At 35.6% G+C, this 19,661-nt stretch overlaps 2 protein-coding genes across 2 annotated transcripts; one reads left to right on the forward strand and one right to left on the reverse strand.

Moving 5' to 3' along the window:
* The first annotated feature begins 599 nt into the window (after positions 1-599).
* On the forward strand, positions 600-2,103 carry LOC111380845 (photosystem I reaction center subunit IV B, chloroplastic-like). The gene is made up of 3 exons (XM_023004504.1): positions 600-978; positions 1,694-1,759; positions 1,856-2,103. Exons 1-3 carry the CDS (start codon positions 760-762, stop codon positions 1,958-1,960), a joined length of 390 nt encoding a protein of 129 aa, XP_022860272.1. The 5' UTR covers positions 600-759; the 3' UTR covers positions 1,961-2,103.
* A 12,286-nt stretch (positions 2,104-14,389) lies between these two features.
* LOC111380842 (uncharacterized mitochondrial protein AtMg00810-like) lies at positions 14,390-15,499 on the reverse strand. Its single transcript, XM_023004500.1, has 3 exons — positions 15,403-15,499; positions 14,948-15,228; positions 14,390-14,890 (listed from the first exon to the last, which is right to left on the reverse strand). The coding sequence occupies exons 1-3, from the start codon at positions 15,497-15,499 to the stop codon at positions 14,390-14,392; spliced, it is 879 nt and encodes a 292-aa protein (XP_022860268.1).
* Positions 15,500-19,661: the final 4,162 nt, after the last annotated feature.

Raw genomic sequence — 19,661 nt, forward strand, 5'->3', positions numbered from 1 at the left:
TTTTCTTCAAATTGTGATCAGTGCGTATCATTATTCTTGCTCGATTCTATCTGCGTGAATCAAGCTTTGTCGTGACTTTAAAATTCTTTTATAGATCCCAAACCATTTGAATTATAATGACATGTTAAATGTAAATTAGACAAAATTTGTTAAGAAAAATGAAAATTTAGCCCCAGTTTTCTTTCTTTCTTTCTTTTTTTTTTTGCAACTTTAAACTAATCAAATTTCATTGGATTTAAGAGTTCTATTTATTTTTCAACCACACATTTTATTTTATGGGATCCACCAACTTATAATCCCTTAGTCAAACAAGGGTTAATGAATACCTATTTACGTATAAGTAAAATTTTAAAACTTAATCGAAATGAAGGATGGCAGATCTATTGTCCAAATTGGCTCTCCAACTTGCTGTCCACAAATAATTTATTGACACATTAGTTTACACCTATTTCTAAATACTAGTGGCAGTGAAAGAAAAATTAAACACGTTAATTTAAAATGATATGTCAATAAATTATTGGGTTGACAGAAATGAATACCATCAATGGATGACATGTTGCGTCATTTATCCACAAGATGAGATATGGCACACAAATGGCAGCATACTATTGGCTACAGCAATTGAAACACCTCCTATAGATTCTTGAATATCGTCTTTGTTATGTCATTACTTGTTCACCTTATCCAAAATCTTTGATCTGCATTCTTTTATTTCTTGACACACACACGCAGAGAGTTTCTAGAGGAAAAACGAAAATCATGGCAAGTTGCAGCATGGCTTCTGCTGCCTCAGGATTTTTGGCGACACCAAATGTCATCTCCGGCACAGGCACGCCTCGAAGCAGCGTGTTACTTTTCACTTCAAGAAAAAACAGCAACTCAAGGCTGACAGTACGGGCCGAGGAGGCAGCCGCACCCGCTGCTGCCACTGCTCCAGCGGCCAAGCCGCCTCCTATTGGACCCAAGAGAGGAACCAAGGTGTGTAATAGCTGCATGACTTTTTAACGTTTTCTTGTCAAGGTAACATAGCAGTTCATAATATAATATGTAGGGAAAAATTGGAGAATCAGAATAAATCAATCAAAATCGAAGGCCCGTGTCTACACGGTTTCCTTAAATCGAATTCGCCGCCTCACCGGAGTGCAAGAGGTGTTAATCGGTGTTCGATTCCCAGGATACAATCGGTTGACGGTTTACGCTGCACAACGTTACCGACCTACGAACTAGCTGTGTCTATCTCTCAAAGAATTTTAGCAAAGAAAAGAAAAAAAAATCGGGGCTGCTGAAAATGGAGGAGGAAACTGAACTTTTTTTTTCCTTTGTTGTGTTTTCTTTTTTGTTGTTTTTTCTAGTCTAGAATGATCCTCTATTTATACTAATATAGGAGGAGCTTGCTCATAAATACATTGAATAGGGAGTTACAACATGAATGAATGAATAGGGTGAAATCGACATATTTCAAATGGGAAGTTACAACATGGATGAATGAATAGGGTGAAACCGACATATTTCAAATGGGAAGTTACTGATGTTTTCATACGCATTCAACATGCATTCAAAATGATGAAACTGACAGCATTCAACATGCATTCAAACTGATGAAACTGATGTAGTGAACATTCAAAACGTAACTAACTTTTCATTCATCATTCAAAATATTCATTCAAAATATTCTAACATAATATAAATACAGGTTAGAATCCTTCGCAAGGAGTCCTACTGGTACAAGGGTGTTGGTTCAGTTGTAGCTGTTGACCAGGTAATGAGTGTGACTAATTAAGTTTATTGTGTGAAGATTTCCATGTGTTTCCAGCATATTTGTTTCTGATATTCATATGGTTTTGATAATTTTCAGGATCCTAAGACTCGCTACCCGGTTGTTGTGCGATTTAACAAAGTGAATTATGCTAACGTTTCGACAAACAACTACGGCTTGGATGAGATCCTAGAAGTTGTTTGAGTGTTTTTTCGTTTTTCTTTTTTTGGCATCTGTGCAATGGACATTTCAATATTGTGTATGAATCTGTTCTTACTTTATTGGAACAATATATAATTCAAGAATTCTCATTTCACTATTTAAATTTTCGAGATATTTTGACTTAATCACTTGTATTCTTGAATTATACATCCAATATCAATGTTTGAAGTCAATTCCCCAGTTTATATGGACAATCTGGCATAGATACATTCACTTCCTTGGTTGGCAAAAGAATTTGCACAAAAATTTTGGAGGGGCATAGCGATGGAAAGTTGGATCTGAAAAGATTCTATAAATTTTCCATCGAAGAAGATTCAATGAAAGGTGTTTTTCTTAGTTTATTACCACGTGGATTTCAAGTTTTGTTGGGCCTTTTGATGACGGCGTCTCGTACAAGAACCGAGACTATAGAAGAATAGAAAAAGAGAAGGGGAGGAGAAGAGAAGAGAAGAGAGGAAGAAGATAGAAGAAATGGGAGAGAATAGATAAAGAGAGATGTGAGAGAAATATGTTTATTCAATTATCAAAAGGTGTTTAAAATGAAAAATCTAGTACTAATAGATGAAGTTCTAGTAAATAAAAGAAAATCTCTCAAATAAATTATAATTCTCTTTGTAAAATAATTATAGAATTTTGTAAGCCTTTAATATAATATGTATTATGATTTTCATCGTTTATCTTCTATTAAGAGAACTTGACACTCTTGAGTTAGATTGTATCAATTTGTCTAGTGAGAGACATCGATCTTTCCATTTGACCAAGATCGATGCCATTTGCAATCACATTACTAAATCCTCAATTTCATACACAAGGATATTGGCTTGCATGGCAAAAATAGAAGAAGCGTGAGGGTTGAAACATTGTTATTTATGTAAACATAAATTTTTATCTCTCTCTCTTCTAGATTTAGCCCTTGTTTGAAAGTAATCCTTTTTTTCATAAACCTTGTTTTCGACCAAATATTAAAAAATATATATATTATTCTTCCATACTTTTTAATTACATATCCTTCAAAAAATCACTTTCGCATAAATATACTTAAGATCCTATGCTTCTTTAGGATGAAATCAAAATAATCAACAACTCGTTCAAAATATGCAATCTAGTGGCACGCACTCAAACTTTACCTTTTTTTCCAACTACATTCTCACCCCACTCTATGTTCCTGTTTTCACGTATTTCGAATGAGGAATGATTAGGGTGTATTCACTTCGTGTTTTAGTTTTCTAATTTTGAATTTTGAACTCATTTTGAATTTTGTGTTTTGAGTGTGTATTTTGAAATTGTTGAAAATACGTTATGTTAGACATTTTGAGAAACGTTTCTGAAAACAAAAAAAGGGAAAACAAGTTCACTATGAAATTCTTTGAAATTTTAGAAAATGTGTTTCCCGCCAAGTCCACCACCATCAACCACCGTTGACAAAGACAACCACCACTATCAACCACTACCACCACAAACAGACCATTACAACCACCATCAACACCCATTGCCTCGCAAATCCAAAAAACAAACCCCCCTCGAGAGAAGGCAAATTCTGGACAAATTTGCAGCGTTGATCACCCATCGCGATGAACTGGAGCTTCTCTCTCTTCGACCGTCGACAGAGATGACTCCAAACCACACCAGCGTCGCGACCTAGATGAACTGCAACTACTCTCTCTTCGACCGCCAGCAGAGACGACCCCAAACCACAGCAGCGTTGCCTCCTTTGGGTTGCAACACTACTTTCATCATGCGTCCCCACGCTGGTGTCGGAACCGACACATTTCTTTCATCGCCGGTTGAAGTGTGCGACCAACCATAGTCAACGTCAATCACCCACAGTCAGCGTTCAAGAGAGAGAGAAGGTAGAGAATGGATTTGAAGAAAGTGATGAAATCTGGTTTTGTGTTTCAAAAGGCATTTTTTGTGTTTTGTAATTTTATGGAGTTTTGTATAGAAAACAACCAAAATGACGTTTTGGTTGTTTTCCATTTTTTTCACATTTTTTTTTTTTTGTGTTTTCAAAAACGCATTTTCAAAAATGGGTAAGAGAACACATTTTCACCGTTTTGAAAAATCGAAAACAAAAAACTAGCTGAAAACGAGAAAAAGAACACACCCTTAATTTCCCGTCCAACTGTTTGCTACCTAGAGTCATAATTTGTCATTTCCGACTACTCACAATTGAGTTGGATGACATTTTAACATATGGATTTTCTTCTTCATTGAATCTTTGGCATGGTCATGATTAAGAGCTGACATTTCTATCTAGTTTTATTGTTTAATTTGTTGTTCGTTCAATTACAAATCAACATATCATGGAAAATTAAAGTCATCGTCCATTTTAATTTTTCAATCTTAACATCAATTTTAATTTTTTATAGTGTGTCAATTTGTAATTGAATGAAGAGTAAATCGAATGGCATAAATGGACATCAGACGTCCACTCCATGATTAATGCAACCTACGCATACACAAATCTCCCTTGGAATTGTAAATACAACCAAATCACAAAAAGATTGAGCCCATTTTTTAACCCCTTTTTTTTATTTAAAAAAACTCATTTTTAACAATATATTCTTCCTTGAAATAATTTTACACATAAATTCAAAATTTTCTATTTTTTATTATATATTCTAAAAAATATACTATGTCCAATTTTTATTTTTTATTTTTCCTTTTCCGGTAGCTGAATACCCATACATAAATCTCTCTTGGAAACTAATATAAAATCTTCACATGATGCTTTAGAATTTAATAATAACAATAATTAATATATAGAATTAACCATAATGAAATTGATTATAACTTTCAGTTGCATTCCCTCTTCCCCCTAAATCTCTACTACCCTATCCCGCGCTCCTCTCCAAAATTGTAGCTTCTATCCTCTCCAATTTTAACCGGAGTTTTTTTTTCCTCTCTCGTTGGTCGCCCCTACAGTAGCTTCTCCACTCTTCCTGGTGCGGTTCGTGCTTTGGCGGCAAGTTCAGCCTCACTACTGTCATTCATCCCTGAAGAAATAGTAAAAGGTTTGGACTTTTACTCTTTCAGTTTTTCATTTTATCTCATTTTCTATTTCTATATGATCTGAATTTGATTTTCCTATTTTTATCTTATTGATTAGATTTTCCATTTTCACCCAAATATTTTATTGAAATTGTTATGAATTCATTTAGAATCACATGAAACAGAAGTAAATAATTCCTTAATGAAATTTGAGTTGCCAGTAAATGGTCCTTTTTTTAATTTGGAATCAGAGGGATCTTTTGTATTTCTTGAGTACAAAGGTCTTTTGTGAATCTTTTCATTCATGAAACTAGGTTGAATAATGTGGTTTATTTCCATTGAATTGAGAAGGATAAATTTATCTTTTTGTCAGCTGGACCCCTGGAAAAGGAGTGAAAACCAATAGGAAAAACTGAAAAAAGTCTTTGTTGTTATTATTATTATTATTTATTTCAATTGGTGCTATTTGCCTAAATGTCTCATTAATGAACAATGCTAGTGATTTTTTCTACAGAATTTTTATAAAGACAGCTGTCTTTTTTTACCAATTCTTTTTTTAAAAAAAATTTGTACTTGCAAATTCATTGTTAATATTATAATTGGCCGAAATTAACAATCTAGATACACATAGGCTCAAAACTGATACCATGACGACACAATTACAAGATCTCCGACTTGTCAGGAAAATGTTGTGCATACAACTCCAATTTCAGTTGTAGTTTTAGTTCAAAACTTGGAACCTTTATAAATTCCCATTAGAACTTGAATCCACTGGCGGATTCAGACAAGGGCTCGATCGTGCTATAGCCATGTCTGCCCCTGAAATATCTACTTTTTTCTTAGTTATTTTATTTTATTTTATTTTTTTTAATTTTTAAAGATAAATTCATGTATATTTGTATTGTAGTCCATATTCAAACTCAAGGCTGAATCCGCCACTGCCCGAATCTAACTTTTTGGTTTCATTAATTTAAGCCGTGAAACAACAGATAACCTCAACAAAGTCTCCCCCTCTATTCGTCTAATAGGGTATTGCCACGTCAACAACTCAACATCACTGCCAGCCACTTACCCTTGCGAATCCCCTCAATCTTCACTTTCTCCTCCACTCTAACTTTTGGTTATTGCAGTATACACTTTGCTTAACATATATTTTTGAGTGTTATCAGTTATTGCGGTGTATTGAGAAACTAGGGTTTTACATTTCTTGCCAAAATTAAATTTCAATCCAATGTTAGTTTGACAAATAAAAATAAAAAGAAAGAACTTTTACAATGTTTAGTAAAGTTCTTATATTTATATTTATAGTTCTACAAGTACACAATACATTATGTAATGCTTTACACTTGCTGAACTGGCGTCTTCCTCTATCAAAAAAATTTTTTTGAGTCAATTTCTTGCCAAAATCTCGTGAGAGAAATGAACTTTAAAAGAAAGACTCCTTCCCCAAAATTGAATCTTGCTTGCACAAACAATTCCTCCTCTCTCTGATTTGCGAAAGCCCTTCTCTTCGAGAGTTCAATCTCCGGCACAGTTCCTTCTCTTCCATTTTTTCAGTTTGAAGAACCGTGAGCCCTTCTCTCTCTTAATCGGCGTCCACTTCATACTATTGTGAAGAATCGAAAGATATCGAGGTTAGTATATGTTGTTCGAAGCCGATTTTTTCCTGTTCATTCTAGTTGTTCGACTTCTTTCTTGTAATTTGCTTAGTCAACAACTGATTTTACTAGTATTCGATGTTTTCACTTTTTTTTTTTTTGGGAATAAATCTGGTTATTCGAGAGTTCGATCTCCTTGCACAGTTCCTTCTCTTCCATTTTTTCAGTTTGAAGAACCGTGAGCCCTTCTCTCTTAACCGGCGTCCACTTCATACTATTGTGAAGAATCGAAAGACGTCGAGGTTAGTATATGTTGTTCGAAGCAGACTTTTTCCTGTTCATTCCAGTTATTTGACTTTTTTTTTTTTGGAATAAATCTGGTTATTCGATGTTTTTGCCTTTTTTTGGGAATAAATTTGCTCATAATTTTATTTGTTGATGTTTAGTTGATAGTTATAAAAATGTGTTTTGATTAGTGCAACAAATCGTGCCATTTGTGTTTGCATAGTTGTTGATGTTAAGTTTATAGTTGTAAAAATGGATTTGTGACTAGTGCAGTCAATCTTACCATTTCCGTTTGCTTATTTGTTGATGATAAGTGTATGGGTATAAAAATGGATTTGTCACCGCAATTGGGCAAAGAATAATCTGTGAAATAAATATGCTTATTTGTTGATGCTAAGTAATGCTGGTTAGGTTAACTAGACAATCGGTACAAGTGTTCCTTTTATCTTATGTTAATTGGTCTTGTATTTGTCAATGCAATTTGGTATCTTGGAACAATTTGCTGTTGATTTGGTTATTTTGTGGTTGCATTAGTCTTGTTTGATGGCAAGCAAGAATAGAGGAATCTGTCATAGTTGTAGACAACCAGGACACACGTTGGAATGTCCCAAGAAGAGAGCATGTCCAAAATGTGGCGAGGGTTTCGTCAAATGGATGGAGGTGGAAAAGAATACTGAAAACATGGGAAAGATGTTCCGTTGTTGTACTCGAGACTGCAGGTATTTCAAGTGGACTAATCTTTTGCCCGCCGAAGAATATCAGTTGCATATTGAAGGTGAATCAAGTGGTGTCCCGAAACCTAAAGATCGGTTCGATGATTTGTCGCATATGTTCAAAGAATTGACTAAAGTATCTAATAATGAAGATGACTTGGAGATTTCGTTCAGCATAACTATTCGCAAGGGAAAACGAGTTTTGGAAGGCAACGACAATTGAAGGAAAGCTACCGTGTAATGTTAGTGTAGGACTGTGTATGATGTAGTTGTTTATGGATGTAATTTGCAAGTTGATGGTTATGTGTACTGTAATGGTGTAGGTTTGTTTAAAACTTGTTTGATTCAATGAGAATTTCTTTTGGCAAAGATAATATTGCTCATGTCATTTATAGCTTTCATATGTGAATATTTGATATAAACTGGTAAAAAAATAATATCCTCTTCCAGTTAATTTAACAAATGCATGTGAATTGGAACATGAATATCATTTTTATGGACCTCATTTAGTTTATCGATCACACATTAGTACTTAAATATCACCACTATGCAGAGACACAAGATTTTTTTTTAGATGCGTCCCAACATATTATTAGTCATTACACCCAAAATACCACCAATGCAATTTCTAAAATCTACTACCCGATTCAGAAATTCAATTTCTAGATTTAAGTTCAAATTAAATTTTGATCATTACTGAAATCCCAGAATTTATTGCATTGAAGTCAAGTTATGTAGGCAAGTCTTCCAAGTACAAATTTCATGGGGGAAAAAAGAGAGCAAAAATTCATGATAATATTCAGCCCCCCAACATCATCTTTAGCCCCAAAAACTTACATAACGCCTAAGAAGAACCCAAAAACTTATACAATTGATAACTAATATTGTACATAAATTCACATAACCAAATTTGTCTACATTGCACAACATCATCTTTAGCCCCCCAAAACGCAAAAGAAATCATGTTGCTATTTATTGATTGCCATCACAACACTTCAAAGCTATCCCGTGTCCCAACATCTTCAGTGGTGAACGTGGATGAAACCCCTTTGTCCTATCTTTTACACATGGGCACCTGTACAACATGGGAAAAAAAATTCAGCAACTGTGCAAGCTAAAAGTATGTTGCAAAGTTTGAATGAATTTCATACCTTTCGGGAACTTTTAGATTTACTCAAACTAGTTTCTAGATGGCCCTTTCTAGGAAGTTTCTAGGGGCTTCTTTGCATTTCGTGTACTTCGGATCCAATATGCTTCTGCTAGCACATGCTACTGAGTCAACACACTGAGAGCCCACATTAATACACTTCGACTGAGATGTTTCTGTTGTTTCGAACATGATCAAATCCATAATTCTCCTACATCGTTGTTGGTCATGTGCTATCACATCTACTAACTTGGTAAACGTATTGCATAGTTGCTCATATCTAACTTGCTCAGCGCTACTGACAAAACCATCATATTTGATGGGAACCCTCATATAAGGTCGGTCTCTTGTCTCCACCTCTTCAATATATATCTCTCCGGAATTAACACCACATCGTTATGAATTAAAACTGAGATTGCATGCTTGCAAATAATTCCTCTAAACTCAAATAAGTGGCAACTACATTCAAATTCACAATTTTTCCTACGAAATGAAACTATGAAAATTTGTTTCTTCATGCCTTCATCGCTAATGATATCCTCACGAACCTCGTAAGTGGAGTCAAAATATGAGTCCATCACAGATAAGATCTCACAATACACCTTCCCCATAAGCTCTTGCTGGAACTCTTTGAACTTAGAGATCATGTACACTGATTGAAACTATTTCTCTATATCATACCTTGTTGCACAAGAGACCATCTGTGAAAATAATTTTAAATCAGCTTGAGACTATTTTTCAACTTTACTTCTCAATGCCCGTTCATATTGTTCTACAAATTACTTCAGGGAAGTTTTTGAATGAACATATCCATCAAAAAAGACATTTATGCCCTCGCTTCGTTGGGTGGTCAACATACCAGCCCAAAATGAATTTTTCAAATAACATGGTACCCAACGCCTTCTATCATTGTAAAGTCCTATCAACGAACTATGTTCTTGCAGTTCATAAAGTACAAGCATCGTATGCCATTTTTCCTCAAACTCTAGAGGACTTTGTGTATCATACATCAACCCGTGTACACTAGAAAGAATAGAATTTTTGTACTTATGGTTGCCGAACTTTTCTGGAAACTTCTTTAAAATATGCCACAAACACCATATGTGTCTCGTGTTTGGGAAGACGATCTCAATTGCATTTTGCATAGCACGATCTTGATCCGTTATAATATCATTTGGAGCTTGACCGTGCATGCATTCCAATCATGTCTTAAACAACCATACAAAAGTCCAAGTATCTTCATTCGAAATTAGGCCACATCCAAGAAGTGTTGATTAGCCATGATGATTAACTCCAACAAATGGAGCGAAGGGCATATCGTACTTGTTGGTCAAGTATGTGGTGTTAATAGTGACCACGCCACCAAATTCCTTATAGGCTTCTCTGCATTTGTTATCCGCCCAAAACACATTCCTCAACCGACAATCTTTATCCAAATCTATACTAAAATAGAAGCTAGGAGTACTTGTTTGCATTCTTGAGAAAAAGGCTTGAATTGCAATGGCGTCTCCCTCACCAAGCCTTAACCGTTGCACTTTGTCAATAAAATTTCTACAATCTTTTTCAACGCATGCCATCTTATCATATCCACCGGCTTCAACTACACCAGAGTTAAAGCTTTTGTGCAATGGAATTTCAGCTATGTCATTTATTTCAAGCTGTCTTCTTATGCGAACACTAATTTCGTGATTACATTGATATAACCTCGATTTAGATGGGCTTGTTCTATTATTGTGCTCGAGATAGACAGTGTTAATACGCCATGTTCCACCTATCTCCGAACATATTGTCATCCTTGCTTTACATCCAATTTGGATTATTAGCTGAGGATTTAAAGAAGAACTTGTAGTAGTGGTTCGTTGTCCTTCTCGACTACATGTGAAGCATACATATCGTACTATCCCGTCTTCACCCTTCATTGAATTTCTTTTTCTGACAGGAAACCCAACTTGGTATGCATACTTCTTGTAAAATTAAAAATTTTATTTTCGTCTTTGAACTTCATTCCAGACCTTGGCACAATAATTTCAATTCCTTCATAACCTGCACATAAATTTTGTCGAACCAAAAACATATCACCTATCTCCGAACATGCTGTCACCCTCGCTTTACATCCAGTTTGGATTGTTGGCTGAGGATTTAAAGAAGAACTTGTAGCAATGGTTCGTCGTCCTTCTCGACTACATGTGAAGCATACATATCGTACTATCCCGTTTTCACCCTTCCTTGAATTTCTTTTTCTGACAGGAAACCCGACTTGGTATGCATACTTCTTGTAAAATTCAAAATTTTCATTTTAGTCTTTGAACTTCATTCCGGGCCTTGGCACAATAATGTCAATTCCTTCACAACCTGCACATAAATTTCCTCAAACCAAAAACATATAAATGCACAAACTGCAATGTATGGACTGCAATTGATACAATTGATACAATAATAAGAGATTTCTTGTCATAAATAACACTGTAATGTATAGACTATACAACTGAAATCAACAATGCACAGAGCAAGAACAACTTGGAATCTAAGAGGGCTTCCATTTATTTTTATTTTTTTTAATATTTATCCTTTTTGAACTACAGAGATGAAAAGACAGTTTTTTCTTTTCCTTTTTTCTTTTGAATGGAAATAAATGTTTGAAGAACTAAAATGAATTACAATTTCAGATCCTGACAAATGCTTAGAGACTACAAAATATATTTGGGTGTTCGTCACTGTTTAGTTCAATAATGTGCACAATATAAGATTTTTAAAAATAAAAAATAATGGGTACTTGCGTTCTCCTCGCCATCAAAATCGTCGGCTGCGATCTCGTCGACCTCAAGATCGTCGGCATTGATGTCATTACCTTCGAGTAACGGGTACGTGTTTTCATTCTCACTCACTCGAGAAAACGACTCACTTGCAACTAACGGGGGAAAATGTGTTGGGCTCAAATCATTGTACTCGCCGGCGTCAAATCTTCCAGCATCGATTTCGTCGGCTTCATTTTCCAAATATTGTGACTGTAGTTCCTCCTCATCTTCCATTTGTTTGTCTCTAAAATGAAGTCGAAGGATACATGATGGAGGGAAGGGTTTCTTTAGACAAATCTGACTTTTTTTTATTTATTTTTATTATTATTTTAATTTGGCGAGAAATTGACTCAAAAAAATTTTTGACTGAGGAAGACGCCAGCTCAGCAAGTGTAAAGCATTATGTAATGTATTGTGTACTTGTAGACAAATCCTTGTTTTTATAAGCTGAAAAGTGAAAAGTGATTGATTTAGGTTGTTTCGAGTCCGAAGGCTTAGGTTTTGTATCACAGTTGATTTCTACTAGTTCCTACTCCTCTGAAACAGTTCTTTTTTTCCACTAGAGAATTCTTTTCCTTTTTTCCTTGCTTATGCCAATATTTGACATGTAGCTGCATTATGCATTGCTTGACATTCAAATTATCTTATATTATATTTTTTGTTACAATTGTCAGATGAGTTTAACAGCGGATCCTCCAGTACATTCGTCAAGCAGCGATGACTTTGCAAGGTCTCTAGATGCAGAGTTGGGTTATGCTGCTGATGCATCACCTGATTTTGAAGCGATAGAAGAGAAAGAAGTAGAAAATGTTGTTGATGACAATGATGACTATAAGTCAAATCATCAGAGGTACTCTAACAAGTACTTAAATTGGTCGATGGGAATGAAGCAATCTGCTGCTGCACCGATGGAATCAGTTACTTGATGAACAATAACATATGGCCTTTGGGGTTTGGATGGGCAGTGCAATCTAATCGTATGCATTCCCTAAGTTTTGAAGCTAAAATGTAGGAAAATCACGATCAATATAGAGCAAAAACACACCAAGCTACTCTCTAGTACTGTAAATGTAGCCATGCTAAAATTCATTTGAATAAGTACGCCTAAAAGATCCAGCACTTTGATATAATATTTAACCTTCTCCTAATGTTAGTTAAGGCATTGTGACCAATATATCTAAAAGATAAATCCTCGTGTTGTATATTTACTTGTCCAAAATTATTGTGTCGTGAAATGAGCTGCAACATACTGCTAGCTTCATTCAGTAATAGATATCCATTACTTCAACACCTTTTGTATAACTTGAAAAACAACAAGAAAGCCTAATGTGCCATTAGTCTTTCTGTGTAGAGTGTTTAAGTGTAATATTTATCTTTAAAACAGATAAAGTTCTTCCTATCTTTTATGTGGTTAGTGTGTTCTCAGAAACCTCAGAACATGTCTCTCGAGTTGTCAGAAAGTGTTAGAAACTGCTAGTGATAAGTTAGATCCAACTGAAAACACCCACTAGAATGATCCTCTGGACTTCCCTTCCTAATTTGTATTAAATTTTTCTGGATGTTGAATTTTCAATTCAGCTTCTTGCTGAAATTAAATTATTAATATACGATTTAATCTTATTTTGCTATTGCATTGTGTGGTGTGTCTCTCTCCTACTTTGGATAAATTGCTGTCTGTAAGACTAGCTATTCATAGAAGAGGTCATGTGCAGGATGAACCAACTTCTGTATAATGTTTTTAGTTACAGGTAAATTATTATGCTGATGAAACTTATGGTTTATTCAGTTTCTGATGGTATTTACATTTCATTTTTTTGGATGAATAACATCAGTCTATTTTTGCTTTCGCCTCTTCATATTTATGTTTTATCTCGATGCCTATTATTCTTGTAAATTCAGAGGCACAAGGTTGAGGTATATGAAGAAATTGTAGATTCACAAAGCTCCAAATCTCAAGGAGAAGCACCTCAAACTTTAGGTGATACTTTCTATATTAGTTGCCTAAGTGAATTCTAGTTGCAATTCTTTATTGAAATCCAGCATTCTATTCTCTCTCACTCACTTCAATACCTCTTTACCATTTCTGCTCTTTATAGTTTCATTTTCTATTGAGGATACGACTTTTGTCTCTCCCGTAATCTTTCCTCAAAAGACATGAACTATTTAGGACTTCATCTACATTTATTAACTTAATCACTTAGGTTCCAATTTTCTACTTGAAGTTTATTCATTTTCTGAAAAATGTTCTTTCTGTTGCATTATCCTGGTGCAGGATCATCTCCAAAGAAGAATATGTGTACACATCCTGGTATCATTGGAGGGATGTGCATATGTTGTGGGCAGATAATGAATGATGAATCTGGCATGGGATTTGGATATATACACAAGTTTACGTTCTTAAAATTTATTATATTTACCATTTAGTACTATTGTAATTATATTTTTGTAAATGTAAGTTGTTTTGAATCATAAAATATTTTAGCAGTGTCATCTGATTCATTGGCATTGAAATAGTATGTCATGGAATCATATACTTGAATTTAATTATGATCCCTTGGATAGCATTTTGCTTATTTCCTGATTGATATGTGGTTCTTCACTACAAACAATGTTAATTTTCAAAGGCTGAATATCGTCCCTTTTCGGGATTCTCCCATTATATAGAAATTGAAATATATGCATCTATGGTAAGTAATTGACCTAATATAGTAATATACAATTATTCCAAAATACAATCACATAAAGATGGTACTATAATCTTTCTTTTCATTAACATTCCCCCTCAAATTGATATTGAATGATCAAGAAGTATCAATTTGCTGACAAGAAACTGATGCCATTGACGAGTCATCACCTTGATAAACAAATCGGCAATTTGAACATCAGTTGTGACGTGGAAAAGTAATCAAACAACCATCATAAGCTTCTCGTATAGAGTGACAATCCACTTCAATGTGCTTAGTACGTTCATTAAACACAGGATTAGCAGTAATTTGAATGACACTAGTGTTATCAGCATAGATAGGAGTAGGCATAAGCCATGGACAACCGAGCTCCGACAGAAGACTTTGAAGCCAAACAATCTCAGAGCAAGCAGAAGACATAGCATGATACTCAGACTCGGTGGAGGATTTAGAGATACGATCTTGTTTCTTACTTAGCCATGAAACAAGCGCACTCCCAAGAAACATACACCATCTTGTAATTAACTGACGACTATATGCACATCCGGCCCAGTCGACATCACTATAACCAACTAGATCAAGAGGAGTGTTTATAGGAAAGAAAAGACCCTTATTAGGTGCACCAAACAAGTATCGAATAATGCAACGAACTGTGGCCAAGTGGAGGTGTCGTGGGGCTTGCATAAATTGGCAAACTTGCTAGACAGGGAATGAGATATCTGGTCGTGTAATAGTGAGGTAATTTAAACTACCCACCAATTGTCGATATAATAAGGGATCAGGAAGAAGATCACCCTCCTCCTTGCGATATTTCACGTTCACCTCTATAGGATTATCAACAGATCTACCATCTTGAAGTCCAGCTAGGTTAATCAGCTCCTTTGTATACTTATGTTGATGTAGGTAAGTCCCGGTTGGACTCGAATGAACCTCAAGGCCTAAAAAATACTGTAAAGGACCCAAATCCTTCATATAAAAAGAGTCCTTAAGACGTTCTTGAAGATGAGATATCAATGCAAAGTCAATCCCCTTAATAACTATATCATCCACATAGACAAGAAAAAGCATCATACTAGCCTTGGTGTTGGAAATAAAGAGAGACGAATCATATTGACTTTGAGTAAATGAAAAACCAAGGAGAGTAGAACGAAATTTGTCGAACCAAGCACGAAGAGCCTATTTTAACCCATAAAGCGAGCGTTTTAGCTTACAAATATCAGAAGAGGGCAGCGAGAAGAGACCTGGAGGTGGCGTCGTATAAATCTCCTCCTTAATGTCACCATGTAAGAAAGCATTCTTAACATCCATCTGTCATAAAGACCATCCCTTGGAGGCAGCTATAGCAATGACGATGCGAACCGTTGTCTTTTTGGCTACAAGGGAAAAAGTCTTTTCATAATCTACTCCATATTCTTGACGATTACCAAGAGCCACTAGTCGAGCTTTATATCGATCTAGTGATCCATTAGAGCTGAACTTAAAGTGCTTGAAGTTGTTCTTACATATCCTTTTCCCAACATGGTTGAGTAACGGCCTGAGATTAAGAATTAGGAACTATGAAATGAGATAAGGTTGCAGAGAAATTATACCGATTAGGAGGCTGAGTAACATGGGTAGATCGTCGAAGAGTGTCAGTATGGAATAGGATCAAGAAGGGGCAATAAAGGTGGGGGCCATCGTCTCTGATATATCATACCTGGTTTGAAATGCTAGATAGGCTAAGATATATCCTCAAAGCTAATGAGCTGACCCAAATCTGAAGATGATACATGTTGTGGAAAGTAATGTTGATTCTCAAAGAAAACCACATTGCGAGAGATACGGAATCGATTAGCAACACCTTTATAACAAACAAAAACTTTCTAAGGAATATTGTAACCCATGAAAGCACACCGTATAAATTGAGCAGCAAGTTTATGACGTTCATGTCTAGGCAAATAAACAAAACAGACACGACCAAAAGTATGCAACATCTCATAGCTAGGATGTGAGCCATACAGGAGAAAATAAGGTGAGTCAAAACTCACATGTTGAGCAGAAAGTCGATTAATCAGATGTACAACTGTGGAGAGGGCTTCAACCTAAAATTTAGGTGGGACCAAAGATTCTAGGAGCAAAACTCTGACAGCATCCAACAAATGACGATTTTTTCTCTCCGCTACTCTGTTTTGCTAAGGAATATATGGCCAAGAGCATTGAAAAAGAACGCCCTTTTGTTGTAGCAATGTCTGGCACTGATGAGACATATATTCACCTCCATTATCGGACCTCAGAATTTGAATATTAGAAGAAAACTGTGTCTCAATGTAAGTGAGAAAAGTCTGAAGACTGGCATTGAAATCACTTTTAGAACGGAGAAAATATATTCAATTATAATGACTGAAATAATCAATAAACGTCACAAAATACTTATAATGGGTATGTGAAGTGATGGGTGTCACACCCCACACATCACTATGAATAATTTCAAAGCATTTATTAGCACAGCTACCATGAGTTGGAAATGGAAGAATTTTACTTTTCCCAAGTTTACAAGCATCACAATTGAAAGATAAATTAGAAAACTGAGATTGATCTTTATTATCCAAAAAACCACACTTCAACAAATCAGACAAAATTAGAGTATTCGGATGTCCTAGCCTTTTATGCCAAATTTCATGCTTAAGTCTGACATCAATACAGGCTAAAGATAAAGCAGTAGAAATATTAAACTGTAATGGAAACTATCTTCCAATTTTAGGCCCCTTCGCGATCACCTTCCCCAATCCTACACAAGACAACCAGCACGAGAGAAATGCACATCACAGTTATTATCAACTAATTGATCAACCAAAATCAAGTTAGTAGATAATCTCGGAGATATAAAAACATTATCAAAGGAGAACCCAATAGCAGTAATTGTGAGGGTACTGCCATTAGCAATCTGAATGTTTTGTGTGCCAATATAACTTCTGATGTTATGCAATGAGTTAGAACTACCTGTCATATGATTTGACTTCCTCGAATCAACAAACCAAGGAGAAGAGATAACTTGGTCTTTACCTTGTAAGCCCAAGGCAGAGAAGGTGGAAATAATCATTTGTTGAACCATTTCTGGGGTAAAAACCGATGGACTGGTACTTGCTTGGGAGATCGTGGGAGTAGGTCCCTGAACATTAGCCTGAAATGCCTGAGCTTTTCGATTTGGAGGTCGTATAGTACAATCCTTGATGAGGTGCTCCGGTTGCTTACAGTAATTGCAAATTTTCTGAGGACAATTGCGAGCAATATGACCATATCCTTTACAGTAGAAGCGCTGAAGTTTACCTTTTCCCCATCCTTGCGCCACATATGCAACATTCACCACATCGGAAGATATATCGGCTCCTATGGCAGTTTGTATAGCCAATCGTTGCTCCTCACGTAGAAGTTCACCCAAGCATATATCTAAAGAGAGAACCGGATCACGATTTAATAAATTTGCCCTAGCACTTCTATTTCAGGTCGTAATTTCATAAGAAATTGATCCCACTTACTAACTTCTTGAACCTCTTGGAAAGCCGATAGAGCTGCTGTACTCACACCACAAGCTTAGAAAACCAGAGTAGTATTGCTCTATCATAAGATTGCCTTGAGTATAGTTGGCAATCTCTAACTCCAACTGAAGTCGCCGTACATTGTTGTCCTGATAATAAATTCGTCTTAAATATTCCCACATTTCCTTAGCAGTAGTGAAAGATCGTAAACTATTCACCATATGTGCTTCCATAAATCCCAAAATCCAAGAAATAATTCAAACATCTTTCGCTTCCCATGCATTGAGATCTTTAGCATCCTCAGGCACTCTAGAGGATCCTTCAATATGGCCCCAAAGTTCCTTCCCTTTTAAAAACATCTTGAATTGGAATTTCCATACATGGTAATTCTTTCCTATAAATTTAACGCAAAAGGCTTCAACCGACATAGCTCCTTAGTGTAGGACAATAGCTCAACTAAAAAAATTCCAATCACAAAGGATAGTCCACACACTAGAGTTAATAGCCCAAATAAATAAACAAATAACAATTGGGCCTCACACACAAAACCCAATCAACAAACCAACGAAGCAGACACCACCACTAGGCCCAAGATGAAGACAGACCAGATAACCAAAAAGGCAGAGACGCGTCGGAAAAACCACAGTGAGGCTTCAATCGTCCTCACAGTCACCTGAAATTCAACTCCGGTTACCCACCAATCGCATCCACGTAATCGACTCCTGCAGCTGAAGATACAATCACAATTGCCTCATGCTACAACAAAGCACCACAACTCCCACATTGAAGATGACGGTCTACACCAACAAAGACGTCGACCACCGATTGGTCGACCAAGAAGATTCAACTCGAGAAACCATACCGAAGATAGAAACTCAAAGATTTAGCAATTGATTTTATGGGTAAGCGCTGATACCATGTTAATTTTCAAAGGCTAAATATCGTTCGTTTTCGGGATTCTCCCATTATATAGAAATTAAAATATATATACATCTATGGTAAGTAATTGACCTAATATAGTAATATACAATCATTCCAAAATACAATCACATAAAGATGGTAATGTAATCTTTCTTTCCGTTGACAAAAATAATGTGTATAAGAAATACCTCAGGAGAAAAAGGCCCAATCTGTACACCCCCTCAATTCCCAAACATGAGCAAAAAATAGTAGGAAAAAGAAAGGGAAGGAATTCTATCCAGATCCTCATCACTACAGAATTTCAAAAATAAGAAGAAAACGTGGAAAAATATAATACTTTAGGAGATGCACAGCAAGATTATAAAATATACCTCTCCTTAACATTCACACATAGAAATGCTTGGAGTTAGAATGTTTATTAAGACTGTACTTTGATTTACGTATTTCTCTTGTATATGCAGAATTTGCGGCTCGCTAACGACTAGATTGCTAGATTACATGGCAAAGACTTTAAGAACTTGCTACTGTTGGATGAAAGATGGGTTTATTAACTTGGATTGACTAAGGCTTTTAAGAGGACAATACTTAATAGGAAGAAGGAAGTGAAAAAAGGAAACTTGTATTTCTCAAATTCAAGACTTTACACACTTTTTGGCTTGTTACAAAATGGAGGGCACTACCCCTTTATATAGTGTTTACAAGAAGATTCTAGTCCACACATTTTCTAGAGACACCTAGACCACATATCAAGATATTTTCCTAGAATTCTCTAGATATTCTTTATAAAACTACATATCTTACTTAGATATTTATATAGATTTTTCTAGTAGATATTTATATAGATTTTTCTAGATAATGCTTCTAGAAATGCTATGCATGTTGGGCCTTTTAATTGATTTGGGCCTATAAGCAAAATCCTTAAACCCATATTATTTAGTCCAAAAATCAAGTTTACTACTCAACATCCCCCCTTAAACTTGATTTTGATCCTCCAAGTAGAGTTCTTAACTTGCGGAACACATCATGCTTGAGTG

The sequence above is a fragment of the Olea europaea genome, unplaced genomic scaffold, assembly GCF_002742605.1.
Source record: "Olea europaea var. sylvestris unplaced genomic scaffold, O_europaea_v1 scaffold2213, whole genome shotgun sequence".
NCBI lineage: Eukaryota > Viridiplantae > Streptophyta > Magnoliopsida > Lamiales > Oleaceae > Olea > Olea europaea.